Here is a 25,878-nt window from a genome sequence, read left to right on the forward strand (position 1 = left end):
AATAAGCACCATAGAAATGCTTATGAATAACATACTCCGCTCCCCCTATTATTTTTTTAATATGCTCTAGTGATTCATTTGATCAGCTGTCAGTTGTCATGACTGCTTTTTGTTTGTGTGCCTAAGAATTTAATAAAGCACCAGCTGCCTGCAGTAATCAATTCTCTATTGCTGTATTTGAGGCTAATGGTGTTCAAAAGCAAGGTTACTGCAATTGATTCTTCTTGGGACCTTTGTTTATACGTTTTCTGCTGAGTGTTACAATACGTGAAAACAGCATAGCTTCATTAGAATGGCATTCTTTATCTCAGCAATACAACTAGAGAACATTCCCACACTGACACAAAGAATCTGCAGCTGCAATTCATTACCTTCAATGTAAGTTATTGTAAATCACCTGGGGGTGTGGGGGGGAGAATACAATGCCATGCTTTCTCATTAGGATTCTAAGAGTTTGGTGTATTTGCTCCTGAGAACATGACTGAAAATGTTAGACCCTCCCATAGCCTTGAACAGAGTCAACTCAAACATATTCAGCCACTCTTGCTTGTTCCCTCTCCTTTTCTTGCCCTGAATCCTTTCCACACCATCAAATCTCTTAGGGCACAAATGGGGTTCTGTCATCCCTATCATAGACTACTCTTTGCGTGTCCTTATGTTGTTAAGTCCCATAAATTCGCCCACTCTGAATACTGTTTGACAGAGGAATGCTTTCCGTTAGCCCTGTTTGTGTGTTCCTCAAGCTGCCTGATGAAATGCCTGCCAGGGCAAATGCTCTGGCTTCATTCTTAATGCACGTCCCAGATATTTCCATCTTCTATTCTGGATAACTTTAGTGATCCAAGGGTGTTGAATTCTCTGATGAATCTCAGCATTTTTGACAAATTCCATAAAAATATTGAATACTTTCAAATGCATTAAGACATGAGTCTATACCCTTTGTGTATTTGCAGCTTTCACGTCCATCTAATAAGGCTGAAAGAACATTGAGTTGAAGATTCATAGTTTGGTCTTTAAGTGATAGATTTTTTGATGACCAAATCTTGGGTAAGCTGGTGAATGCAGCTGCCTCTTGGCCAATTTGTGACATTATTTCCTTCTGGATATTCCTACTGGCTTGCATGTTAATACCAAGGGGTGAGAAGTGACCCACCTTTTGTATCCCTTTGCCTTCTAATGTACTATTAAGTCATGCAATGTTTTTGTTGTATCCGTCTACATTTTCTCTCGTGAAGTCAATGGCAATGCCAAACAGGAGAGGTGAGAGACTGCATCTTTGTTTGTCTCCAGTGTCTATGTAAAACCATTCTTATGCATTGCTGTTTGAAATTTAGTTGACCTGCTTTCCAGAAATTCATGCAAATCTTTTTCTTTGTTTCTATTTGCATTAGCCCAACCCCTAAAATTTCCCAAATAAATCTGAAAACAAATTAAATTGAGCAAAAAAGTCTACTAAGCTTTGCCTGGTTTTGGGTGGAAATTACTGAATTTCAAATGGCTTCTATCCAAAAACTGGCCCGTGTATACTGGAAATTCAGCTCATGTTCACTGACACTTTTACAAACCCCACCCAGTTCCATCTGCAAGAATTAAGTACGCTGAATAGGTCAAGATCCATAGAAGTGGGATGGATCTAGAAAATGCAGATGATAGAAGAGCAGCATGACCATGAAAAGATCATTATGGGCAGACAGACCCCAGGAGACAGAGACCAGTACCTGGCCAGACCAGGAGAGAGTACCGAAGATGGGCCCTGCTGGTCTGGTTAAAGATTGAACATAGGGAGACTACTCCTCGCAGATTAGGCCTCAACTGGAGTATTATGTCTAGTTCTGGGCACCACATTTCAGGAAAAATGTGGACAAATTGGAGAAAATCCAGGAAAGAGCAACAAAAATGATTGAATGTCTAGAAAACATGACCTATGAGGGAAGATTGAAAAAGAGTTTGTTTAGTCTGGAAAAGAGAAGACTGAGAGGGGGACATGATAACAGTTTTCAAGTACATTAAAGATTGTTATGAGGAGGAGAGAGAAAAATGGTTCTTCTTAACCTCTGAGGATAGGACAAATAGCAATGGGCTTAAATTACAGCAAGGGAGGTTTAGGTTGGACATTAGGAAAAACTTCCTAACTGTCATGGTGGTTAAGCACTGGAATAAATTGCCTAGGGAGGTTGTGGAATCTCCATCATTGGAGATTTTTAAGAGCAGGTTTAACAAACACCTGTCAGGAATGGTCTACATAATACTTAGTCCTGCCATGAGTGCAGGGGACTGGACTAGATGACCTCTTGAGGTCCCTTCCAGTCCTATGATGCCAGCTAATAGCTGCACTTTCACATTCAGTAGAAACCATGAGCTGCTCTCCTCCACTTTCTACTTGACTCTTCACTTCAGTTTTCAAAATGCAGCTCATCCATTGCAGTATTTCCTGGAGAATGGAAAAAGGACTAACCTTGCCTACTTCATAGTTTGTCCTTGTAATGGGATCAGCACTCCCCTCTCATGGGCACCTCCTTTCTCTGACCGATATGCCTGCAATCAGTATTTTTTTCAGAGTGGCACCCATTTTTCGTGGGCAGCCCCCTTTTGGTTGGTTGGGTGTGAGCCTGCTTTTGATTTTAGTTCTTTCAATGGGGTGGCACCTGTCTCTCATGGGCACCCACCAGTCAATGGTTATCTCAGCAGGTCTTCAGTCAAGCTGCATATGCTGTTCCCCCCTTCTGGGGTACACAGTCCTGAGTTCTATTCCTGGTATGGGGCCATAGCCCTAAAGCTTCTTCCCAGAAGCACTACCTTCTTCAACAACCAACTGGGGCCCATCTTGGTACCCTAGGCTGGTGTCCTTTCAGCAGCCCTCCCTAGGCTCAGTCTTTAACCAGACCAGCAGGGCCCATCTCGATACCCTCGCCTGGTCTGACCAGGTCCTGGTTTCAGTCCCCTGGGCTCAGCCTGCCCGCACTGACCTTTTCATAGCCCTGCTGCTTTTCTATCCAGCCAGCCAGGCACAAGGTCTTTGATAGCCTTCCCTGGACTCAGTTCTGCCTCCAGTGAGCTTTCTGCAGTGAGCTATCCACAGTCCTGCTGCTCAGCCAGGTACCAGGTCCTCCCTCTCTGCACTCCAGGCAGGAAATAAAGGCTCTGCTCTGCTGCTTGCTTTTTATCTGCCCCTTCTGGCCCCTTATTGGTTGCTCTCACTGCCCTTCTGATTGGCTGCTCCTCTGCAGCCACTCTAGGCTGCCTGGAGAACTTCTCACTGCTCTATTCTGGGGCAGGGTTATGCAGAGCCACAAGGCCTCCAGCAGGGGGCTTCCAGACCTAGTGCACCTTGCCACAGTCCTACAGCAATTTTAATGGAGCACTGACCAACTCAGCAGATGAATTTTCTTATATCCAAGAACAAAACTGTCCAACAAAACAGAGAACTAGAAGGTTGTCATACAGAGTGACTACAAGCCACTATGGCCAATTAGTTTTACATTTTTAATGTTAATGTTAAAAATGTAAAAATGTTAACAATATTTTAAAAAAGTGAGATGTCTTTCCAAGGAACTGATTGATGGTTGCACAATTGCCAACCCTAAGTTACACAGCATGGATTTTTTCCATTAGTTCCCTAAACATCCTTCTCCATTTTCTGCCCCTTCTTATTGTATGCAGAAGTCCTAGTGATAATGGTCTGAATATTCTGCAGGTTGTCCAACCTTGAAGTTCCATGATCCTGATGTAATGTGTTGAGTCAGCTTCCCAAGATAATTCAAATATACCTCTTCTTTTATTCATCCATATCTAAATTCATCCTCCAAAGAACTAATTTGCATGAACTAGGAACAATTTTACATGCATAATCCAAACCCTCTTGAAGTCAAAGGAAAGATTCCCATGGGTTTTGGACAAGGCTGTAGGAACTGTAAAAACAGTTAGTGCTTCAAACTTCAGTCTGTGAGGGCAGCAGACCCTCCTGTAAATACCAGCCTATACATCTGATTTTTGGAAAGTCTATACAAAGCTTTGCAAATGTCAAAAAGCTAATATTCATTAAAAAGTGACTGATATCAGATGAAGAACAGGAGTACTTGTGGCACCTTAGAGACGAACAAATTTATTTGAGCATAAGCTTTCGTGGGCTATAGCCCACTTCATCCGATGTATGGCTATATCTTCCTACTGTATTTTCCACTGCATGCATCCAATGAAGTGGGCTGTAGCCCACAAAAGCTTATGCTCAAATAAATTTGTTAGTCTCTAAGGTGCCACAAGTACTCCTGTTCTTTTTGCGGATACAGACTAACACGGCTGCTACTCTGAAACCTGATATTGGATGGTACACTAGTTTCCATTAGAACAGAATTGGGTTTATTTACATAGTATCTTTCACCTCAAGGTAATTTACAAAGCAATGAGTTGAATTCTGGTGGTACAGTGCCAGATCATCTTCACTGATATACATGGGAAGCGGACTCTCATCGGACAGAACTCCCCACCTCTTTGGAAGGACGGGGTGTGCCACTTCTGCATAGAACTCCAGTGTATGGTCCTATGTGGGTGCTGGGGAAGATTCTGGAGTAGGAGGATTTGCTGCAGGGATTGGTTGTCCCTGAAGAATGTCTAGATTTCCCCATGGAAATCTGTCTGGGTGTTAATACAGCTTGGATTCTTGGGTTTCTGGGTCTTCTGTGAAGCTGAAAAGGACATAGCCACCTGGTGCTAGAGGAGGAATAGGTAGTGGATCTGTATGGAGGTTCACTCTGCCTTGCTGATAGCTTCTATTTCAGTGGAATTGAGGGGTCCTTTCTTGGTGGACCCTCAGGTCTGCAGGGTGAGGGGTTTTACTCTTTCTCACCTCCACACCACACCAAATCCCTTCTGCTTTAGGTGATAGTTTACAGCTAAATCTGCAAGATCAACCTCATGGAGTTTTGCTTCAGTTCTGTCCCATTTCTCCAGGCTTCCTCCTAGGATTAGGTAATCGAATGCACAGTCAAATAGAAGTAAGGTAAGTTAGTAAGGTAAGAAGTAAGGTAACCTAAACTGTGAAAACCTGTTTCATATAGAGAAAAAAATATTGGCTAAGATCTGGGGTTCATCTTTGTATCTTTAAAATAAATTCCATAAGACCAATAGATTCTATTAGGACACTCGCAACCTTGGTTCAAAATTTCACTGGAAATCAGCACCTCTTGGACTACAAAGCACGTGATTTTGGCAATGTACCTTCTTTCCCAGAAGATAATTATTTTGAGAATGTAAATCTTTCAGCTCAAGTAAATCTGAGCAAACAATTGGACAATGGACAACATAGCTAATTTAGATTTTTTTTTCTTCTTCCCAAATTGTCCATGAACAGACTGATTTTTACATTTGTTTGCTATTTGTACCTCTTCAATTCATTTTCACTGCAAGTATTCTTTTGAAGTAGTCAATATCTGCAATGTGATATTTGAGCTGTTCAGATAAGTCATATGCTTCTTTACCCTGACTGGATAGATTCACCTTCAAACTATTTCTGCTTCAGCCTAAAATTAATGTTGTTTCACCACAAATTTCATTTATGATTAAATGAATTTCAGTTCATTCAAAATTCCCTTTCTGTGAATATCTGTATGAACAAAACCGAACTTGAACAAATGATCACGAAAAGTGTTTATTTTAAAAGGAGTGCAAATGTATTTAGGTTGAACTATTTACTATTCTCCCATCTTTCAGATCATCCACAGTCTTGCTTAAAAATTAAGATGACTAAATTACACGAGTTGGACTCACCAAATAACACTTCAGCATCTCTGGTGCTATTATATTCTCTACAGTACCTTTTTGGGATAAACATAGTTAAAGAATTCCTTCTGGTGATGGGGATATGCTGTTCAACACACACACACACACACCCTACTTCAACAAGGCAGTACTACCTCTGCAGTGTGTAGGACCAGGGAATAATAAGGTTTGGTGTTCATTTTTTACATGTTGGAGAAGCAGCATCTTTCTCCCTTTCAGAGGACAGCAGGTTAAAAAAAGATACTCTGGCCAATGATCTACTGATTCTCAAAAGTAAGGCACATAGTAGAGACATCACTACAATTTCATATACAACTTTGGAGTATCAAAGTTCAGAACACTGCTATCATCTTTTGTCTTTATCAATCATACACTCAACCTAGAATAATAAGAGGTCTAAATCATGAAGTCAACATACCATTAATCTTGTATCAGAAAAAAGGCAGATATAGTACCCTGACAAGGAAGTAGATGCAATCAAAGGCTTGGTGTTGTGTTACACTAATTGTGAACAGTCTTTTTAAAACTAAAATCCAAAAATCTAAATTGAAACAATTCATTAAAACATTATTTTAGCCTATGTCAATTGATGTTTATGAAGTAACAGCATCTGAAAAAGTGATTTATTGGAACTGAAACCTCCATATTACCTCTGCGTTACATTTGCAGCCTATTATGCAGTATATTTTGATGGCCAGAAAATGGCAGTTATAAATTATTTCACAATTCATTGGTTTATGATTTATGAATAATAAATTTAAATACAAGATAGCATGCAAAAGAAGGAGCATTGATAATGCAAGTTTCTCAGAGAACTAGCATCTCAGTGCGAAGTTGCAAACAATCTACTGCCAGACTATGAAATGTCTTGTTAGGGAGCATGTTATTTTCCATTTTGCGCCCTCCCCTGAAGTTCACTTTAGAATTTTATACTATGAGTTAGCGCTCTACAGAGTCATACCAGAGGATAACCTGGTATGGTCCTACCAAAACTAGCTCCTGTTTCCTTCCAATGAAGAGAGAGCAAAGAATGAGAAGGGGCTCTCATTGCAACTGAAAACACCTCTAACTCGCTTGAATTGCAAGCCAGTTTTTCAAGATTAGAAGTCTGATTTTTCTCTAGAATTGGTCTCTAATTGATTTAAAAAAATGTCAGGCATTGATCTGGAACTCTGTCTGCTCAGATGAAAGGCACATAAACAGCACAATTTCAGCACTTGTTGCTTAATAGTAACTGCATTATTGAGGGTGAGTTACAGTAAGGGGGATTTCATAGTTTGGAAGAGAAAGTAAAAGTAAAATAAACTATCAGGTTGCTATATATTATCAATAGCTTGAATCACTAATAATGGTATTTGTCATTAGCATAATTATTATGAAATATTTATAGTGGTAGTGCCCAGAGGCCCTTATCAGGATAGGGGCCCAATTGTTTTAGATTCTGTTCAAGCTCACAGATAGACATGGTCCCTAGCTCAAAGAGCTTGCAGTATAAACTTATCTATAGAGAAAATATCCTGAAATACAGGTTCTTGACATTTGAAAAATCAGTGGATAACTGTAAACAAATGTTTTGAGTTATAATAATTCGTCCGGGATAGAAAAGGAATTGTGAAAGCTTGCCTGTTCTCAAGCAAAAGCAGCCAGCAGTAGTAACATCTGAGCCACACACCTGTATTCATTTATAATCCCATTTCTTATCACTGCTGGCCCTTATCCCTTGCACTATCTGCTTAGCCTTCCCTGACTCCCACTCAACCTATAATAATGGTCCAGCGGCACAGCACCTGTCAGATCTTGAAATTTAGTGCTCAATCCATTGGCAATTGAAGGGAATGGAAAGACTCCCATTGACTTAAATCAGTCTTGGTCCAGGCCCTAGTGTGGCAGAAGAAAAAGCAACATGTATATTGGTTCAAACCTTTTCTCCTACTCTGGTTTACAAAGAAAATCCCGCAAAAGCAACACCTTTTTCTGAAACTGTTTGATCACTCTCAGATGTTTAGGACATTCTTTCAAATGATCAATTTGACTGACTATTGCTAGGGGAAAAAATAGACAAAATAACCATCTTTTGTGAACAGAAGAAAAAGGGCTGTTTGAACTCTTTGTTGTAAAGTACTTTGGGGTTTCTTAGTGAAAAAGTGAAGACTGAGGAATTCCAGTATTTTTAACCATGCTGGCACCTAACTGCTTAACTGCTTCATTTATATTCTTCATATGTTAAAATGGAACATATGAGGGGGGGGTCATAAGGCAGCCTTCTATAGTCATTAAGCTATCAAGTACTTTTACATTTCCTTCTCAAGTATCAGATTTTGCCAATTTAGGATGTGACCCAAAGTCCATTGAAGTCCGCTGAAAGACTCTTATTGACTTCACGGGCCTTGGCTCAGATATTTAGAGACTTTCTTTTTAACCGAAGCTCCTAATTCTTCTGCTGCAATTCTACGGGGTTTTTGTTTGTTTGTTTGTTTTTAAATAGCTTCTTACTCGGGGCCAGATTGCTCAGTTAAGCCAGTGTATATCCAAAGCTCATTGGGGTTACTTTGGATTGACACTGGCATAAATGAGATCAGAATCTAGCACTCTGTATTTTTTTATCATGTTAGAAAAACAGCTTTTTATTGTGTTAGGTTTCTTGAACTCTTTATGAAATACCTATCCACAGTTTTCAACGGAGAAACTCTGATATTAGAGCTAATATGAAATATGTCCTCTGCTGAACCTATAACACTTACAAGACTCTAGTACTAAAAGGGTTTTGAACGTCATATGTTTATTTGTACATTCTTGATTCATTTGTAATCCCTATTTTATTAGCTTTTACAGCAGGATTTGTGACTTTTTTGGTTATCCATGTAATAGCCAAATTGTCCTGATTAATAAATTGTTGCTATGTCCAGAATATCTGAAATTTCATGGCTAAATCTTGGATAAAACAAGATTTGCCAGTTCAGAATATAATTTATTGTGTTTGGCTTGCTAGGTAATGATATAATATAGTGTGACTGGGCCTGCTGATGCAAAATGTAATCAGCATGCATGGTCTACCTAGTGGAAAATGTAAAATAAACTGCTTAGATTACTTAGTGAGAATACAATTTACTTAAAATAACTAAAGTACAACATATGCTTGAAAATTAAGAGCATGAAATTTTAAAAGCTGACATTAACATTAAGTTAAGGCTGAGACAAAAAAAAAATCCCAAACAATAAAAAAGCCAAACAAAAAACCAAGAGAAATAATAAACCCAGGGATATCATACATTAATTTCCTGGCATTGATGGTACTGGTGCATCACTGACAGACAGAAAATACTGTATTCTACAATCGGGAAATTAATGTTTTGATGGAAATAGCCCTTGTCTAATAAAACTGATTTAATCCTTTGAGGAGATTACTAATTTTGTTGATAAAGGTAACTGTGTAGATCAGGGGTGGGCAAACTATCCGCGGGCTGGATCCGGCCTGCGAGCTGTTTTAAGCTGGCCCATGAGCTCCCACTGGGCAGCAGGCTCTGGGGCTTGCTGGCACTCCAGCTGGGGCACAGTATCGTGGCCCCTATCACATGGCTCCCAGAAGCAGATGCATGGCCCTGCTCCAGCACTCCAGCCTGTGCGCAGGGTCGGGGGCCACATCACGCGGCTCCTGGAAGCAGCCGCATGTCCCCTCTCCGACACTCCAGCCGGGGCGCAGGGTCAGGAGCTGCACCATGTGGCTCCCGGAAGCCACAGCCTAGCCCCTCTCCAGCTCCTACGCACTCCAATGGCCCCCTGTGGTGCTCCAATGAGAGCTGCAGGGGTGGTGCCTGCGGATGGGGTAATGTGCAGAGCCGGCTGGCCGCGCCACCGCGTAGGAAGGGAGAAAGGACATGATGCTGCTTCCGGGAGCCGCTTGAGGTAAGTGCCACTCGGAGCCTGCACCCCTGAACCTCTCCCTGCACCCCAACCCCCTGTCCCAGAATCAACATGTAATTTCTAGTGGAGTTCCACAGGAACCTGGTGCTGTTCAACATTTTCATCAGTGATCTGGAAGTAAATATAAAATCACTGATGATAAACTTTGCAGATGACACAAAGACTAGCGGAGTGGTAAAAAAATATAAGAACAGGGCAGTCACATAGAGCAATCCCGATTGCTTGGTAGTCTGGGCCTATTCAAACAAAACACATTTTAATAGAGCCAAACGCAGTCATACATCTATGAACATGAAATGCAGGCCATACCTACCAAATGGGGGACTGTATCCTGGAAAGCAATAACTCTGAAAAGAATTTAGGAGTTATAGTGTACAAACAACTCTCAACTTGAGCTCCCAATGCGATGCTGTAGAAAAAGGGCTAATGCGATTCTTGGCTGTATAAACAGTGAGGAGTACGGAGGTGATTTTACCTCTGTGTGGCACAGGTGGGATGGATACTGGATTACGCTGTACAGTTCTGGTGTCCACATTTTAGAAAGGATGTTGAAACATTGGACAAAGCACAGAAAAGAGTCACAAAAATGATTCAAGGGCTGAAGAAAATGCCTTACAGTGAGTGACTCAAAGAGATCAATCCGTTTATCTTATCAAAAAGAAAATTGAGAGGTAACTTGATTACAGCATGTAAGTAGTGTCACCCTAAAAATGCTGGGTGCTATAGGGCTCTTTAATCTGGCAGAGAAAGGCATAATGAGACCCAATTGCTGGAAGCTGAAGCCAGACAAATTCAAACTGGAAAAAGGCACAATTTTTTAACAGTGAGGGTGATGAACAAACTACCAAGGGAAGTGGTAGAATCTCCATCTCTTGATCTTCTTAAATCAAGACTGGATGCCTTTCTGTATATATAGGAAGTCCATTATGGCCTATAACTCTATGAATCTATTAAATTATACTTTCCAGGATCATGTCACTAAGGCTACCTTGATGTCCTTATTTCAGCCCATAGTATGCCTAAGCATTGCAATACTGATATGGTATAAAAATATCTTGGATTTATTTAGCATCTTCCATTCTGGGTGATCTCATGGCACTTTCCAAATCTTGGATATGGAAAACATCTCCAAAACAGAGCTAGCTTAGTGTGGAAGGTGAAAGCTTTTTAAGAGACTACAGCAATATGACACAATAGTTTAGGGCAGGAGATGAAGAACTGAAACTGCAAGATGAAGGTAAAATGTAATGCTAAGTACAGTAAATAACATCCCCTCTACTGATTCTTCACACTAAAGGGCTACCTATGCTGCAGGACTTTGGTAAAATGCACGTGACTATGAGGGGCATAGCTCACTCTATTCTTGCCTTCATTGTTTCATGTCCATACATTTTCTTTATATAGTTTTAAAATAATTAAAATCCCTTATATATAAATTGTAGTTAGTCTGGAATATAGCAACAACCTTGACACTATAATGAAACTAAGGGACAGTACGTGGCTGGCCCTGCACAAGTGTGAATGGCAGGAGAGAGGGCAAGAACTTTCCCTCCCCTTACACATTTGCAGAGGGGACAGACACAATCCCAGTGTGAATTGCAAGAACAGGGGAAGTATTAGCTTCACAGATGTTTCCACTCAGGAAAAGACGGGTAACTTGGAATACATATGAAGAGCCAGTTAGGCTCCACTATAAGACCAGAGACCTGATTCTCTCTCTTCTCTGCTCCCATCTCTGCTCCAAGTAAATTCCATTAAAGTAAATGGGAATTACTCATATCTAAGGCCATGTTTTAGTTGTGGGTATTTTTAGTAAAAGTCATGGACAGGTCACAGGCAGTAAACAAAAAATCATGGCCCGTGACCTGTCCATGACTTGTACTATATACCCCTGACTAAATCTTGGGGAGTGGGGCGGCCCGGAGGTGCCATGGATGCAGGGGGGTGGGTGCTTGGGGGAGCACCAGAGGTGCTCAGGGGGAGGTTCGTGAGGGGGTGAGGGGTGGGGTGCTGCAGGTGCTCAGGGGGGCCTGGAACCCCTGCTGGTGCTGTGGAGAGCGGGTGGCGGTGCGTTGCCCGGGGCGCATGCTGGGGCGGGGGGGGGGGGGGGGGGGGGGGGGGGGGTTGGCGGGGCTGGCAGGCTCCCTACCATGCTTCATGGCCTGATTCAATATTATAGAAATAAGAAAACCAAACAGCTCCTTTAATTCCTTATCTTATTTCAATTTTAGGATCCTGATGGATCTTATTTTTCAAGTAGGGAGATGGCTAGATCACTCTTGAGAGACAGGTCAAAGGGTTGCACCTGGGCCAGAAGGTTCAGAAGGCAGGGGGATAAATGGGATGAAAATGTGTAATGCTGTGCTTATGCTGTTAATTCAGTAATGGGAATTATGCAGCTACTGGACAGGGCATTGATAAACATCTTTCTCTCACAAGCAGAACATTTGGACTCAGTTACTAATTTAAAAAAAAAAGACTTCCAGAGCATTATTTAGCAGAATTCAAATAGTTTGATTTGTTTTTTAAAAAAGAACTGCAATTTGCATATTCAGTTAGAAATCTATCTCAAGTTGCAAGCCACAAATAATTATATTTTATTAATATATAAAATTCACTTCTTACATTATTAATCCTCCATTAGAGTTGACTCTGAGAAACATGCTATATTTTTGGTTTACTACAGACTAACATTTGGGGACTGGCCAATATAATACAGAGACACTAGCATATGGCGTTCATATAATACATATAGATGTTGGTTTATTTATAAGCATACTGTCCTGTATATCAAGATAGCATGAGTCCTTGTTGTAAGAAGATGAAATATTAACAAATCAAAACACTTCAAATATAATCTCATCTTCAGTTTGGTTTCTGAGGCTGTAAGCCCAGTAAAACTCATTTCCTGTATTTTCCATGGATTTTCATAGATTTACTGCTATAGGTGCAATAAAGCTGTCAGGTGATAAAAGTAGTGGCACAGGGAAAAATCATAACTGTTTCTTGAAAGCCTCATAAAATTATATTCTGTAAGGGGCACTAAACCATTCAGATGATTCTAATTTAGCATAAAGCCATTTGCTGTGAAGTGGGGCTTCACCCATTGGTCAGCACAGCAATAAATAGAAAGAACAGTGCATCAGAAGAAGAGGTACAGCTGGGCTAGGAACAGAACAGCTTTTCTGAAATTAGAAAACATGCTGTCCTAGAAGGGGAATTAATTTAGGTCATTTAATGCATATGTATTAGACTTCATTATTTCATGCAAGGAGTCCACTTTATAGCTCTTCTTCATATAAAAATCATACCTGATAGTAAACCAGAGAAAAAGATCAGATTAAGGATCAGAACAAGAGAAATTAATTTGATATGTAAAAAATGTTCAGACAGCTAGAGCCAGAATTTTAATCCAGCTCTTTTGCCAACCCCTTTTCCTCTTTTTGAATTTTCCTCCCCAGTGACCATGAAGATTGTGAAAGGAGACAGATTGACAGCACTGAGATTGGTACTGCATTGGTGTAGAGGCAGGGAAAGCTTCTCCACACTTCCCAACTGGGCTTCCAACTGGAGGGATCATGTTACTATTGTTATTAATTATATCTCTCATGGTAGCAATCACCGTCTCTGAGTGGAGACCGAGGCCGCATTGTGCTAGGCACTGCACACATGCATATAACAGAAAATTCATGCCCACAAGAGCTTATGAATGTGGGTCAATCTTCATGATAATTCAGTCCTCAAAGTCTGGGCTGGGACTCCTGGCAACGGTATCAATTGATTATTTTTTTAAATATATTTTATAGAAATGAAACAAAACTGGAACCATTTATCCATCCCCTGTACTTTAGGGTTCAGGTAAAACTGGACTAAGATCCAGCACCAGGGTTTGTTTTGCAAAACCAAAATCACACATTTCTTTTGTCCATCTCTATCTGGAGCAGACATGGGCAAACTAAAATCACATATCCAATTCTTGCTACCCTCCAGAATTATAATGATTTGGACAAAATGGGACCTGGATCTGACTCTGCTGTTGTGGAATACGGGTGGCTTTGTTAAGGTAAAATGACCAATGACATTGTGAAACCAAATCCACCTTGGGTTTGCCCATCTCTGTTTTTTGTGATGTGGCCACTTGTCTACAAGAAACTGGACTGACACCACTAAGCACATTTCACTATAAGACTCCAAGCAGCCATCAGATAGTAACACATTTCAGTCACTAGTGATTTGAACTGGTGATCTAGAAGTAAGGGACTCCATATCCCTTAACCAGTGCCGTGGTCCAGCAAGTGCCCTCTACAGTGTGTTTTTATTTTAGTTTTGGATTCCATATGCATCTTTATTTGGTATCTTGAAGAGTCATTAGCATGAAATAATAGGCAAATAAGAAATTTTGTTCTTGGGTTGGGCCCTGAAGTTTCGCATGTGGACATTTCCTCACCATTCAGATACATGAAACCCTGACTCTAGATTGTTTGCCAGGCTGGCATCATCGGGTTTTCATTTTCCTCCACTCATTTCCAGGCCACCATTTCCCCCATTAAGTCACCTCCCTTTTCTGAATAAATCATGGCTACATAGCCATCGCCTCCAAGAGCATAATGCCATTTTTAAGATGGCCACCCAGATAGGGTTGTGAATAGTGTGACATAATCCCTTGCAACTGGAGGCCTGGAGTGTGGCCTATGCCATGTTCTAAATATCAGATGGCTTGAGAGCTAGAGGTTTGACTTTAACATAAGTCTCCTTCACATTCTGATACCCTAACAGCCAATCCATTGGGACAGCTGACCAAAAGGACATTTTTGCAGCTATATTTTGGACAGCTAAGAGGCATCATGCAAAAATAATTCAACAGTTAAAACTATTTCAGATACAGTGTGAAACACAAAACAAGCTCATCACCTTGCAAAAATATGTTAAGGGATCTGTTAATGGTTTATAAAGTGATTTTTCTTTCATACACCAGTTTGGATCTGGTCAAGGATGGGGGTCAGGGATTAAGTAGGCATGGAGACTGAATTAGGTTCTCCCTCAGAGGTAGTAATTTCAGAACAAGGGAGAAGCACACAAAAAGTGGTTTACATTGGGGGAAAGGAGAGTATGGGGAAGAGTGCACTTTTAATAAGTAATAACAGATACATCAAAAGTTCTCCACTTCACTGCATAGTCCCATCAAAAAACAAAACAAAACAGCAGTTCTGGTTGTGGTCCTTAGACTGAATCATTTCTCTGCATTGACACTACTTCAGACAAAGTCATCATTCAAATACATAATCTATTCAATTTACCTTGTAGTTAAAGAGGAATAATCCACAGAATAGGCTGTACAGGTCTGCTGTGAGCAGGGAGAGGTTGACTGCAGTAGCGCTGGTTTTCTTAATGACCACTGGCATGAAGCTGTAGAGGCCAAACATACAGGCACTAAAGCCAACATACAGCAACCCTGGGGGAAGAGGAACAAGATAAAATGATCTACCACAGTCTATCCAAAGATCCCATATTACCTGAATTTGTGTTGTGAGAAAGAAGAAAACCACACTGTTTAAAAAAGAATTAAGAATATTTTTTTCAAAGAGCATTTATTTAAATTATTAACCTGTGTATATATTTATAGACATACTTGGAGCATTAATATAAATATGTACTATACCAGTGGAAATGTAAAATCCTCTAATAAATCATGTAATCACTACAAATGTCTAAATCACACAGGACCAGATCCCCAGTTGATGTAAGCTGTTACAGATCCATTGAAGTCAGTGAGCTACATCAATTTAAATCAACCGAGAATATGGCTGATTAAATATGAGAAATGTGTACCAAAACCTGTATACTAATAACCGCTTTGCAGATATCTTGCCTGGTGTGGTATAAATAGCATAAGTGATGGGACACGGCAGACTACAGGTTTGTCATTCATTAGGACAATCACACAATCAATAGAACTTGGTGTCTAATTCATAATGAATTATTTATTGGACAAATTACACCTGTTCTTCTGTTTTTGAATTGTCTGTGAGCTCATCCCAATTTATTCAAATGTGCTGGATATTCAAAATTATTCAAATAATAAATTCTGTGAATAATTTTTGGACTGTAGCTTGTTTGACAGGGGTTTTCTGTGAATATTCTAAATTAGACATTCATGCTGTTTTGACTGGGCACATAGTTTGTATGCTGCCCGCTGGGTGCCCATATTTTTGTGCCCTGACTGGATTAATGCAATTCTTCAATGCTGCTTCACCTTGACATCAGATGCTATGGTTGGATAGCCCATCTGGATTGTTGTCAGGCAGTCTGCATTGAGACACTGAAGTTTCTCCATGACATTTAGAGTACCAGTCACTCAAGCAGGTTTTCATCAAAACTCTCTTTACTCATTCAGAAGATCACCAGGTGACTGTGTGTGGCTGGCTTCATTTTTACATGACAGAATATTTTCATCCCCTCTTAGACATGTTAAGCAGCTATGCTGTGTGTCTTGCAGATGCCCCTGCCATCGAGCAGGAAGCAAGATAACTACCCATCCCTGTGCAGATATTGCCTTTTCAACAGTTTTGGACTAGACCAATAACACAAAGTGTTCTGTAGTTCCCATGAGAATAGCTTTACTATTAAAATAGTATCTTCTATTAATTGTGAATTCCTCTTAATGGGAAATGAAACAGTGTGTTCTGGGGCATTCTCCAAACTGGACCTAATCCTCTAAGGTTCTGAACATGCTCAGTTCCCACTAAATTCAACAGGAGTTGAGGGCACTCAGCACATTGCAGGATTAGGCCCATAAAATGGATTATACTGCACTTGCAGATGAAGTACTGTCCAATGGACAGGGCACTGCGCTGGGAATAAAGAGACCTGGACTCTGTTCCTGGCTCTGCCACTGATCTTTCATGTGAACTGGGCAAATCACTGTACATCTCTGTGCCTCTATTTACTCTCCCACCCTTCGTCTGAATTGTCTATTTAAATTGCATGTTTTTCAGGACAAGGACTGTCTTTTACTATGTGTCTGTACAGTTCCTAACACAGTGGGACATCTAGGCACTGATGTAATATAAATAATACATTCTATTAAAAAAGTAATTTCATTTAAAAAAAAACATCTGAAGCCTTACCAGGGAAGAATTCACAGCAGCAATTATTTGGTGGTAAATCCCAAAGCAAGTTTAAAAAAAAAACCCTCAACTTCTTCACTCATCTGCACTCAAGCAAATGATAATTCCACTGCTACTGGATGTTGCAATGTGTGCATGAACTAAATTTAGACTCATGCTAGCCCTTCAGAGGCATTGACTTAAAACTGCAGAGAGTCTGATACCCAGAGCCTTGAAATTACAAAATAGGGAATTAACTGATAATAACAATAAATAAAGTCCTGCTGATTTTGTATCTTTTTTTTAAAAAAAAAGCTACCCAGCAGACAAATGCTGCCATAATACTCATGGTTTGGATCTCATAGAAGCAGTTCAGCAGAAGTATAGCTTTGTATAAAACATATATAGTGGTCATCCTAAGAGATCAGCAAATGTCCAGTTACCACACACTGATATCTGAGATATCACAGTTTCAATCTATACTAAGAATATGACATCACTGTTGTGAATGTTGTATCTGTTAGCAAATAGTGACATTTTAATGGTTAGCACTGTACATGGGTATCCATGGGATTCTCCCACATACAGTACTTAAAGGAGTGCTTTATGCCAGCTCTGCCATTCTGTGTTGGGACAATGATTCCACAAAAGGGAGTATAATTTGGTCTAATGACAAATTTTCAACATATTGCACTACTTCAGCTTCTTTCTTCCTGGCTTCAGACCAGTTAAGGTAAAGAAGTTATTCCAGCCTTTAGGTGAGCAGTTCTCAAACAGTAGTCATCAGATCAATGGTGCTCCATGAAACACTCTGCAAACCACCAGAGAGGTGGCAGGGCACAGGTGCAAATACTCATTGCAAAGAGCAGTCTGTATGCCTGTAAAAGCAACTGGAAATGAAGAATATATCATAGAGCTGTCTTCAATGGGACTTAAGTACATGCTTAAAGTTAAGTGCTTTGCTGAATTGGGGTCTCTATGAACAATAGCATTTTACATTATTTTCTTCATATTAAGATACTCTGTCAGGGAATTAACTGCATTTTCATAGAGTCACTTTTTCAAACTATGTTCTGGTTCCAGCAGAAGAATGCTTACACTGTAGTTATACTCTGAAGGTTGAGTGTAAAAAATGGCATCTTATTTGCCTCTTAACTATACCTATAATCCACCTCAGTTGGGTGACAGTTATTGGTGACTATGTGTGAGCTAGAAAGAATGCCATTTGACTTTCACATCCCAAGTTTACAAGGCTAGCAGCTCCAGGAAAAAAATACTTATTTTACTTGTAAACTGATCAAATTCGATCTGGAAGTTACTGAGAGACCATAAAGTTGGAACCCCCAATGTGATTTTTACAGAGTCAGTTTTCAGAGTAGAAATGCCTCAGCATGTTAGATGGTTCTTATCAGCTTGTTTTAGCCTTGACCATTGTACTAGGAAATCCAGAGTTCCACTGGTATTTGACAGTCCGAGACCATTTCACGCAAAGATTTCTTAAACTTGCTTCTTAGAACAAACAACAAAGGACGCCAGAGAAAAATTCATACCTCTCATTGTGAGGGATGTGCCTCTTTGAGACCCAAATTTACTTCTCTCTCACATCAAATTACTGTTTTCATATTTGTTACTGTTTCATTATTCACCTCACAAATGAATTATAGTGCTCCACTTGAGTCGTACAGTCAAATTGTTTCCTTTTGGGGAAGATCTTCAGCTGATAGAAGTTGGCATAGCTTCACTGATTAAAATGGAGCTACACTGGTTTACAGCAGCTGAAGATGTGGTCTTGTGTACGAAGGAAACTTGCAGGAGAAGAACTAAGTAGCTAAGAGGGCTACAGCCTATGTTAAATGTGTTATATGCTAGGATGGATTTGGACCTTCCTAAGACAAAAGCATTTCCATTTTACATCAGCTGAATGTTAGTTCCTACATTCTTAATGACACAATTATGGTAGATGGCAAGAGGCCATCTTTAGTTATTTATTAGGTTGCCTGCTTTATTACTTTATCACTTTATAACTTTACCACTACCATTCAAAGGCCTGAAGATTTAACCGTGCTAGGCCACAGGTTTAAATCTGCTGCACAGGATAACTATTTAGGACAAGCAAGGTTGTGTCCTCCTTGATGTAGTCTTGTCAATCACTACTTGACAAACTTACAATGCTGCCAACGCAATGGGAAATGCACCAAGTACAGCGGAAGCCAGGGAAGAATTCAAAACTATACAAAGTTATCATCATTTTATCCATATTCTTTGGCAACTCAACCACATTTCAAATTATTGTACTCACAAAACAAATACAGCTGTACACCATTCTTGGCAGGTTGATTTCCTCCTTCTACGCTTATAAATTGTGACTAACTTGGGAAGACATTTTAATGGCAGTGGAGACCACCGAGTTTGACTTTATTTTAAGGGCACATTTAACTAATCCTGGATTACAACAGAACTCTTGTGGAACTACATATGACATCCAAATAACTAGGAGATGAATTCACTATGATGATTGCTAGTACCATCAGTACCAAATTAATTCATGATCATAGGCTTCTTAACATGAAGTGTTACCAAGCTCTGTTACAGCTTTGTTAAGGATCTCAGACGAATGAAGGCAAATGAATCTACAATCTGCAGCAGGGTTTATTCCTCAGCTGATACTTTAACTGATTTGTCATTTAGTTTTCAATCTCGTGTAAAATTTCCAAGACTTGTAGTGACGATGCTTCATGACAGATGCATTGCTCTATTAAGGTTCAGGATAATTAATGGAAATAGTGAATAAAGAGGTAAAGAAAGCAACAAACTACTATGTTACTTACCACTCCACATCTCAGAGATTCCCTGTATAACCAGCTGATTTCCATATTTCTAAGGTGATACCTTGATGCTCATTTTGAAACTAGGTTAACAAGATGCTGTTGCTGTATAATCAAAGCCTGACCTCCTGCTCAGTATTTCAACCTCTTGCACAGAATGCGGTATTGTGTGTTATCAGCATTTGATTAAATGCTTCTATTGTCACAGATGCCAACTGTGGAACTATCTGTCCCTAAATGTTGATTTTTTTAAAGAGGGGAAATAATTTGCTTGAGTTATCAGAACAGAATCTTAGACTCAAAATCATTTTCCAACTTGAAAAGGGAATAAGCCACCCAGTGTGCAAAGTGAATCACTGTACGAATTTCATCGTCCAGCTATGCTGGAAGGACAGGAGGCACTGGATGTGGTTTAATTAGGCCACAACTTTATTCTTAACTGTCTGGGAGTAGTTGGCAGATAAATGTATACAGTGCAGGTTGTTATACATACCTGGGGGGCTTCCAACAGCCCTCCCCCTTACCCACCCTGGACCCCAGCCAACCTGCTGTTGGGACCTTGCCATCCCCCCTCCTCGAATGAGGGTTGGATGGGGCTACTAAGGAGGGGGAGTTGGCTCCCTGCTGTGCAGTCATAAGAACCCTGAACCCCGCCCCCCGCCATGTTTCTGCTCCTTAAAACAAATACCCCCTCTAAATCTTTTACCAATCCATTTTATCTGGTCCAAATAAAAGAGGGCTTTTTCTGACTGGCATGGACCTCTATAGTATCCCTTCTCTTCTGGTCACCTGTGGGGAGGGATGGGTCAGTGTTCCCACATTGACCTGCTCTGCAGCATCTGTAAAAGTCACTCCATGCCTCTCTAGCCCTTTAGTGAGGTACATGCCTTCCTCCAACAAGCCAGACAATGGTGCCCCCACCCCCTGCTTAATATGCAGTATAGTCATTGTGCATGATGCTACCAAAAACTTACTTGAAATACATATCTGCTAAAACTCACCAAGTTCACTTGGAGAGCAATTAACTATTTGCATGCAGAAATGCTCCCCTCCGAAAAGGTTTTATGGACCTGCAAAATCCAGTGCAGGCAATTTTCTTTTATAGTTTTTTGTTAAGTTCTGTTTTCTTTCCTTTGCATTGAGTGTAAAATGCTGGTTTTTAACAACCACTCTGGTTATTTGTCTCAGCGCTGCACTGAATCTTGGAACGAGAAGCCTGTTATTGGTTAAGTCACTCTGCTGCCAGAATGATCTACTCATGACATTCACATGGTTCTTCTCTGCCTAACCTAATGGTGCAGGGAATATATAAAATGGCAGTGGGAGGAGTGGGGGCATAGATCATTTCAAAAGGTTCTGAGGCATGCAGTTCCAACCTTTGACAGTAGCATGCATGAACATAGCAAACCTTGCCTCCTTTCACCCTCCCACACTCCTCCCTAAGCATTATTCCTCTTGTTGCTTTCTTCAGCAACAGTCTTCAAAGAAGTGAATTATCTTCTTACCTATTTGCCAATCCCAGGGAACTTTTAACAACTCCTTGTGTTCCATTATTGCACTGGAAAAGAAAAGAAGGCAAAGTTTGATGGGAAGGAACAGAACTTAAATTACTTCCGCTCATGCAATTCATATGGTGGACAACACAAAATGAATAGCCTTATAACAACAGACTCTGGAAACAGCTATACAAACCAAATGCAGTCGGACCTAGTTAACCCACTTTGGTTTTATCCCTATATCTGTGTGTTGGAAAGATCTTTGGTGCAGTAATCAGACTTGATAGCATGTGATTTGCCCTGTTTTATCTTCAGATCTCTGGCTGTTAATCCAGAGCTGCCCACCCCCCTCACTTTCATACTAGCCTGCCCTTTGGGACTTAATATTCCTAAAGCTCTTGAACGTTAAAGATTGATAATGTATTGCAGGGCCGGCTCCAGGCACCAGGCAACCAAGCACATGCTTGGGGCGGCACCTGGTAAGGGGCGGCCAATCTTGGAGTGGCAGGGGGCAGCGCCGTGCGGCATTCTGCGGGGGGGGGGTTCGCTCCAGCAGTGTGGTGCTCGGCGGGGGGGGCGGCGGAGGGCGGGGCGGGGGGGGGGGGGCGGGGGGGCGCAGCGCGGGGGGGGGGGGCGGCGCGCGGTGCGGTGCTCAGGGATGGGGTTCTGGCGGCGTGGCGCAGTGCTTTTTTTTGCTGCTTGGGGCAGCAAAAAAGTTAGAGCTGGCCCTGTGTATTGGCATGAGTTATACACCCTTCAAAGCTCCTCTGCACTGTAGAATAAATACAGTGATGAGTAAATCACAGACTTAAGGTGGCAGATTTCATAGCATGGTCTTGGGGAAAACATCCAGCGCTACGATTTGTCAAACATTAAGAGAGAAACCAAGTAATCATAGCAATAAAACTCGAGAAACAAAACTAAGGGTGGGCCAAACTGAAGGAGTCAAGTTCAGGATTTAGTTTCAAGGTTAACTGAATGTTAAAAACCCATTAACACTAAGACCCTTATTGTTTGTGTTATTGTAGCGCATATTGGTCCCTGCTATGGACGAAGACCCCATTGTGCTTGGCACAGACACGGAACAAAAAAGCAGTCCCTGCCTCAAAGAACTTATAGAGACAAAAGACAAGAGATGGATACGGACAGATGGGGGAGTAAAAGGAAACAGTGAGGTGCCAATAAGGCCTCCCATGCTCTAAGGATGGGATCCTACAGGTCAGGACTCCTCCTAGCTAGTTCTCCACTCAACTAGCCTTCTCTGGTCTGTGATTTGGGGATGAAACCCTGCTGTGCAGGGTTCTTATGCATTTGTGCCTCTTAAAGTGAAGATCCCCCTTTCCTGTCATTTACAGAGAGACTTAAAATAATTCTGAAACAATTTTCAGAAAGCATAATATGCTGCTACCACTTTTCTTTATTATTATTATTAGTTTCCATCTGCACCCATCAGGCACAAGACAAATGGACGCAAGGTTCCTGTCCCAAAGAACTTGCACTCCAAAAAATACAAAACAAATAGAGAGATGCATGGGAAAGGAAAGAGGACCCACAAACAAGTGATAGGACACACTATGTATGCTTCAGAGTTTTCATGACAATACTTTTACTTAGCTTTTTAATGTATAAATATTTAAGAATATAAGAATGGCCCATACTGGGTCAGACCAATTGTGCATCTAGCCCAGTGTCCTATCTTTTGACAGTGGCCAATGCCAGATTCTTCAAAAGGGAATGAACAGAATAGGGCAATTTTGGGTGATCCATTCCCTGTCATCCAGTCCCAGTTTCTTGCAGTTGGAAGTTTAGGGACAACCGCAGCATGGGGTTGAGTCTCTGACCATCTTGGCTAATCGGCATTGTTGGACTTATCCTCCAGGACTTATTTAATTATTTTTTTTACCCAATTATACTTTTGGCCTTCAGAACATCCCCCGGCAACGAGTTCTACAGGATTACTGTGCATTGTGTGAAGAAGTATTTGATGGTGCGGACCATGGAAGGGGAGCTCGGAGGATTGTAGTCAGGAGGCTTTCACTTAAACTGTGATCCTTACCCTGGAGGTCTTTTCCTCCCCTGTGGGTTATTAATTTGTTCACAGAAGCAGCTTTTCCTCTCCTGGAATTGACACCTCCTCATCTATTATTGGGAGTGGACTACATCCACCCTGATTGAATTGGCCCTGTCAACACTGGTTCTCCACTTGTGAAGTAACTCCCTGCTCTCCATGTGTCAGTATATAATGCCTGCATCTGTAACTTTCACTCTATGCATCTGAAGAAGTGAGGTTTTTACCCATGAAAGCTTATGCCCAAATAAATCTGTTAGTCTTTAAGGTGCCACCAGATTCCTTGTTATTTCTCTTTGTTTGTTTTAAAACTGCTCACTATTAATTTCACTGGGTGACCCCTAGTTCTTGTGTTAAATGAAGGGGTAAATAACATTCTTTCTATACCATTCATGATTTTATACACCTCATCATACCTCCCTTAGTTGTCTCTTTCTTAAGCTGAACAGTTCCACTCTTTTTAACCTTTCCTTGTATGGAAGGTGTGCGGGTACCACAGATTTATATAGTGGCATTATGTTATTTTCAGGCTTATTAGCTAGTCTTTTCCTAATGGTTCCTAACATTCTGTTTTTTGTTTTTTTGTTTTACTGCTGCTGCACACTGAACAGATGTTTTCAGAGAACTATTCACATTAACTCCAAAATCTTTCTTGAGTGGTAACAGCAAATTTAGACCCCATCATTTTGTAGGTATAGTTGGGATTTATGTTTTCCAATGTGCATAACTTTACACTTATTAATAGTGAATTACATCTGCCACTTCGTTGCCCAGTTTAGTGAGATCCCTTTGTAACTCTTCGCAGTCACTTTTGAACTTAACTACTGTATCTTGAGTAATTTTGTATTGCCTGCAAATTTTGCCACCTCAGTGTTAACTCCCTTTCCCAGATCATTTATTAATATGATGAACAGTTCAGATCCTTGGGAAACTAACCATTTATTTCTATCCTTTGTTTCCTATCTTTTAACCAGTTACTAATCCATGAGAGGACCTTACCTCTTATCCCATGACTGCTTAGTTTTCTTAAGAGCCGTTGGTGAGATACCTTGTCAAAGGCTTTCTGAAAGTCCAAGTTCACTACACCTACTGGATCACCCTGGTCCACATATTTGTTGATACCCACAAAGAATTCTAATAGATTGGTGAAGCATGATTTCCCTTTATAAAAGCTGTGTTGACTCCACCCCAACATATGTTTAGCTGTGTGTTTGATCATTTTGTTCTTTACTATAATATCAGCCGCTTTCCCTAGTACTGAAGTTAGGCTTACTGGCCAGAATCACCTCTGGAAGCTTTTTAAAAAATGGGTGTTACATTAGCTACCTCCAATCACCCACAAAGGCTGATTTAAGTTAGTAGTTCTGCAATTTCATATTTGAATTTCTTCAGAACTCTTGGGTGAATACCATCTGGTCCTGATGACCCACTACTGTTTAATTTATCAGTTTGTGCCAAAACCTCCTCTATTTGACACATCAATGTGGGACAGTCCCTCAGATTTGTCACCCCCCCCACCAATAAATAAAAAAACAGCTCAAGTGCAGGAATTTCCCTCATCCTCTGCAGTGAAGACTGATGCAAAGAATTCACTTAGTTTCTCCTCAATGGCCTTGTCTTTCTTGAGTGCTCCATTAGCAGCACATTGATAGTCCAATGGGCCCACAGACTGTTTGGCAGCTTCCTGCTTCTTATGTACTTAAAAAAATTTGCTGTTAGTTTTTGTGTCTTTTGGTATTTGCTCTTTCAAATTCTTTCTTGGTCTGGTTTATTACACTTTTACACCTGACATGCCAGAGTTATTATGGTATTTTTACAGAGTTTCTGTGCAGTTTGCAGGCATTTCACTCTTGTGACTGTTGCTTTTACTTTCTGTTTAGCTAGCTTCCTCATTTTTGCATAACTCTCGTTTTTGAAGTTAAATTCTACAATGGTGTGTGTCTTTGGCATTTTCCCCCCTGCAAGGATATTCAATTTAATTACACCATGGTCGTTATTATTGAACCATTCAGCTATATTCACCTCTTAGACCAAATCGTGTGCTCGGCTCAGGACTAAATCAAAAATTGCCTCTCCCCTTGTGGGTTCCAGGACAAGCTCTCCAAGAAGCAGTCATTAATGTTGTCCAAAAGTTTTATCTCTACATCCCTTCCTGAGGTGACATATACCCAGCCAATATGAGGATAGTTGAAATCCATCATTATTATTATTATGTATTCTGTCTGTAATCTCCTTGAGCATTTCACAATTACTGTCACCATCCTGGTCAGGTGGTTGGTAGTATATTCCTACTGCAATAGTCTTATTGTTCAAGTATGGAATTTCTATCCATAGAGATTCTATAGTACAGTTTGATTCATTTAAGATTTTTACTTTATTTGACTCCATGCTTTCTTTCACATACAGTGCCACTCCCCCACCAGTGCAACATACTCTATCACTCCGATATATTTTGATCCCTGATATTACCATGTCCTGTTGATTATCATCATTCTAACAAGTTTCTGCTGTGCCTTATTATATCAATATCCTCATTTAATGCCAGGCACTACTGTTCATCTGTCTAGCATTTGTATATAAACACTTGTATGTTTTGCCAGTAATCAGTTGCTTGCCTTTGTGTGTTATATTCAAATAAGACTCCTTTGGTTGACTGTTCCTCATTAGTTCCTACCTGTATTTTATCA

General features: G+C 40.6%; 1 protein-coding gene across 1 annotated transcript in view; it reads right to left on the reverse strand.

The window, feature by feature from the left end:
* The window catches only part of SLC35F1 (solute carrier family 35 member F1), a 379,360-nt gene that overhangs the window by 15,757 nt on the left and 337,725 nt on the right, over positions 1 to 25,878 (reverse strand). The window contains exons 6-7 of the mRNA XM_034765797.1: positions 21,133 to 21,185; positions 14,994 to 15,148 (exon numbers count right to left, since the gene is read on the reverse strand). Coding sequence (XP_034621688.1) covers positions 14,994 to 15,148; positions 21,133 to 21,185 — 208 coding nt within the window. The remainder of the gene's footprint in view (positions 1 to 14,993; positions 15,149 to 21,132; positions 21,186 to 25,878) is intronic.

The sequence above is a fragment of the Trachemys scripta genome, chromosome 3 (assembly GCF_013100865.1).
Source record: "Trachemys scripta elegans isolate TJP31775 chromosome 3, CAS_Tse_1.0, whole genome shotgun sequence".
Taxonomy (NCBI): Eukaryota; Metazoa; Chordata; order Testudines; family Emydidae; genus Trachemys; species Trachemys scripta.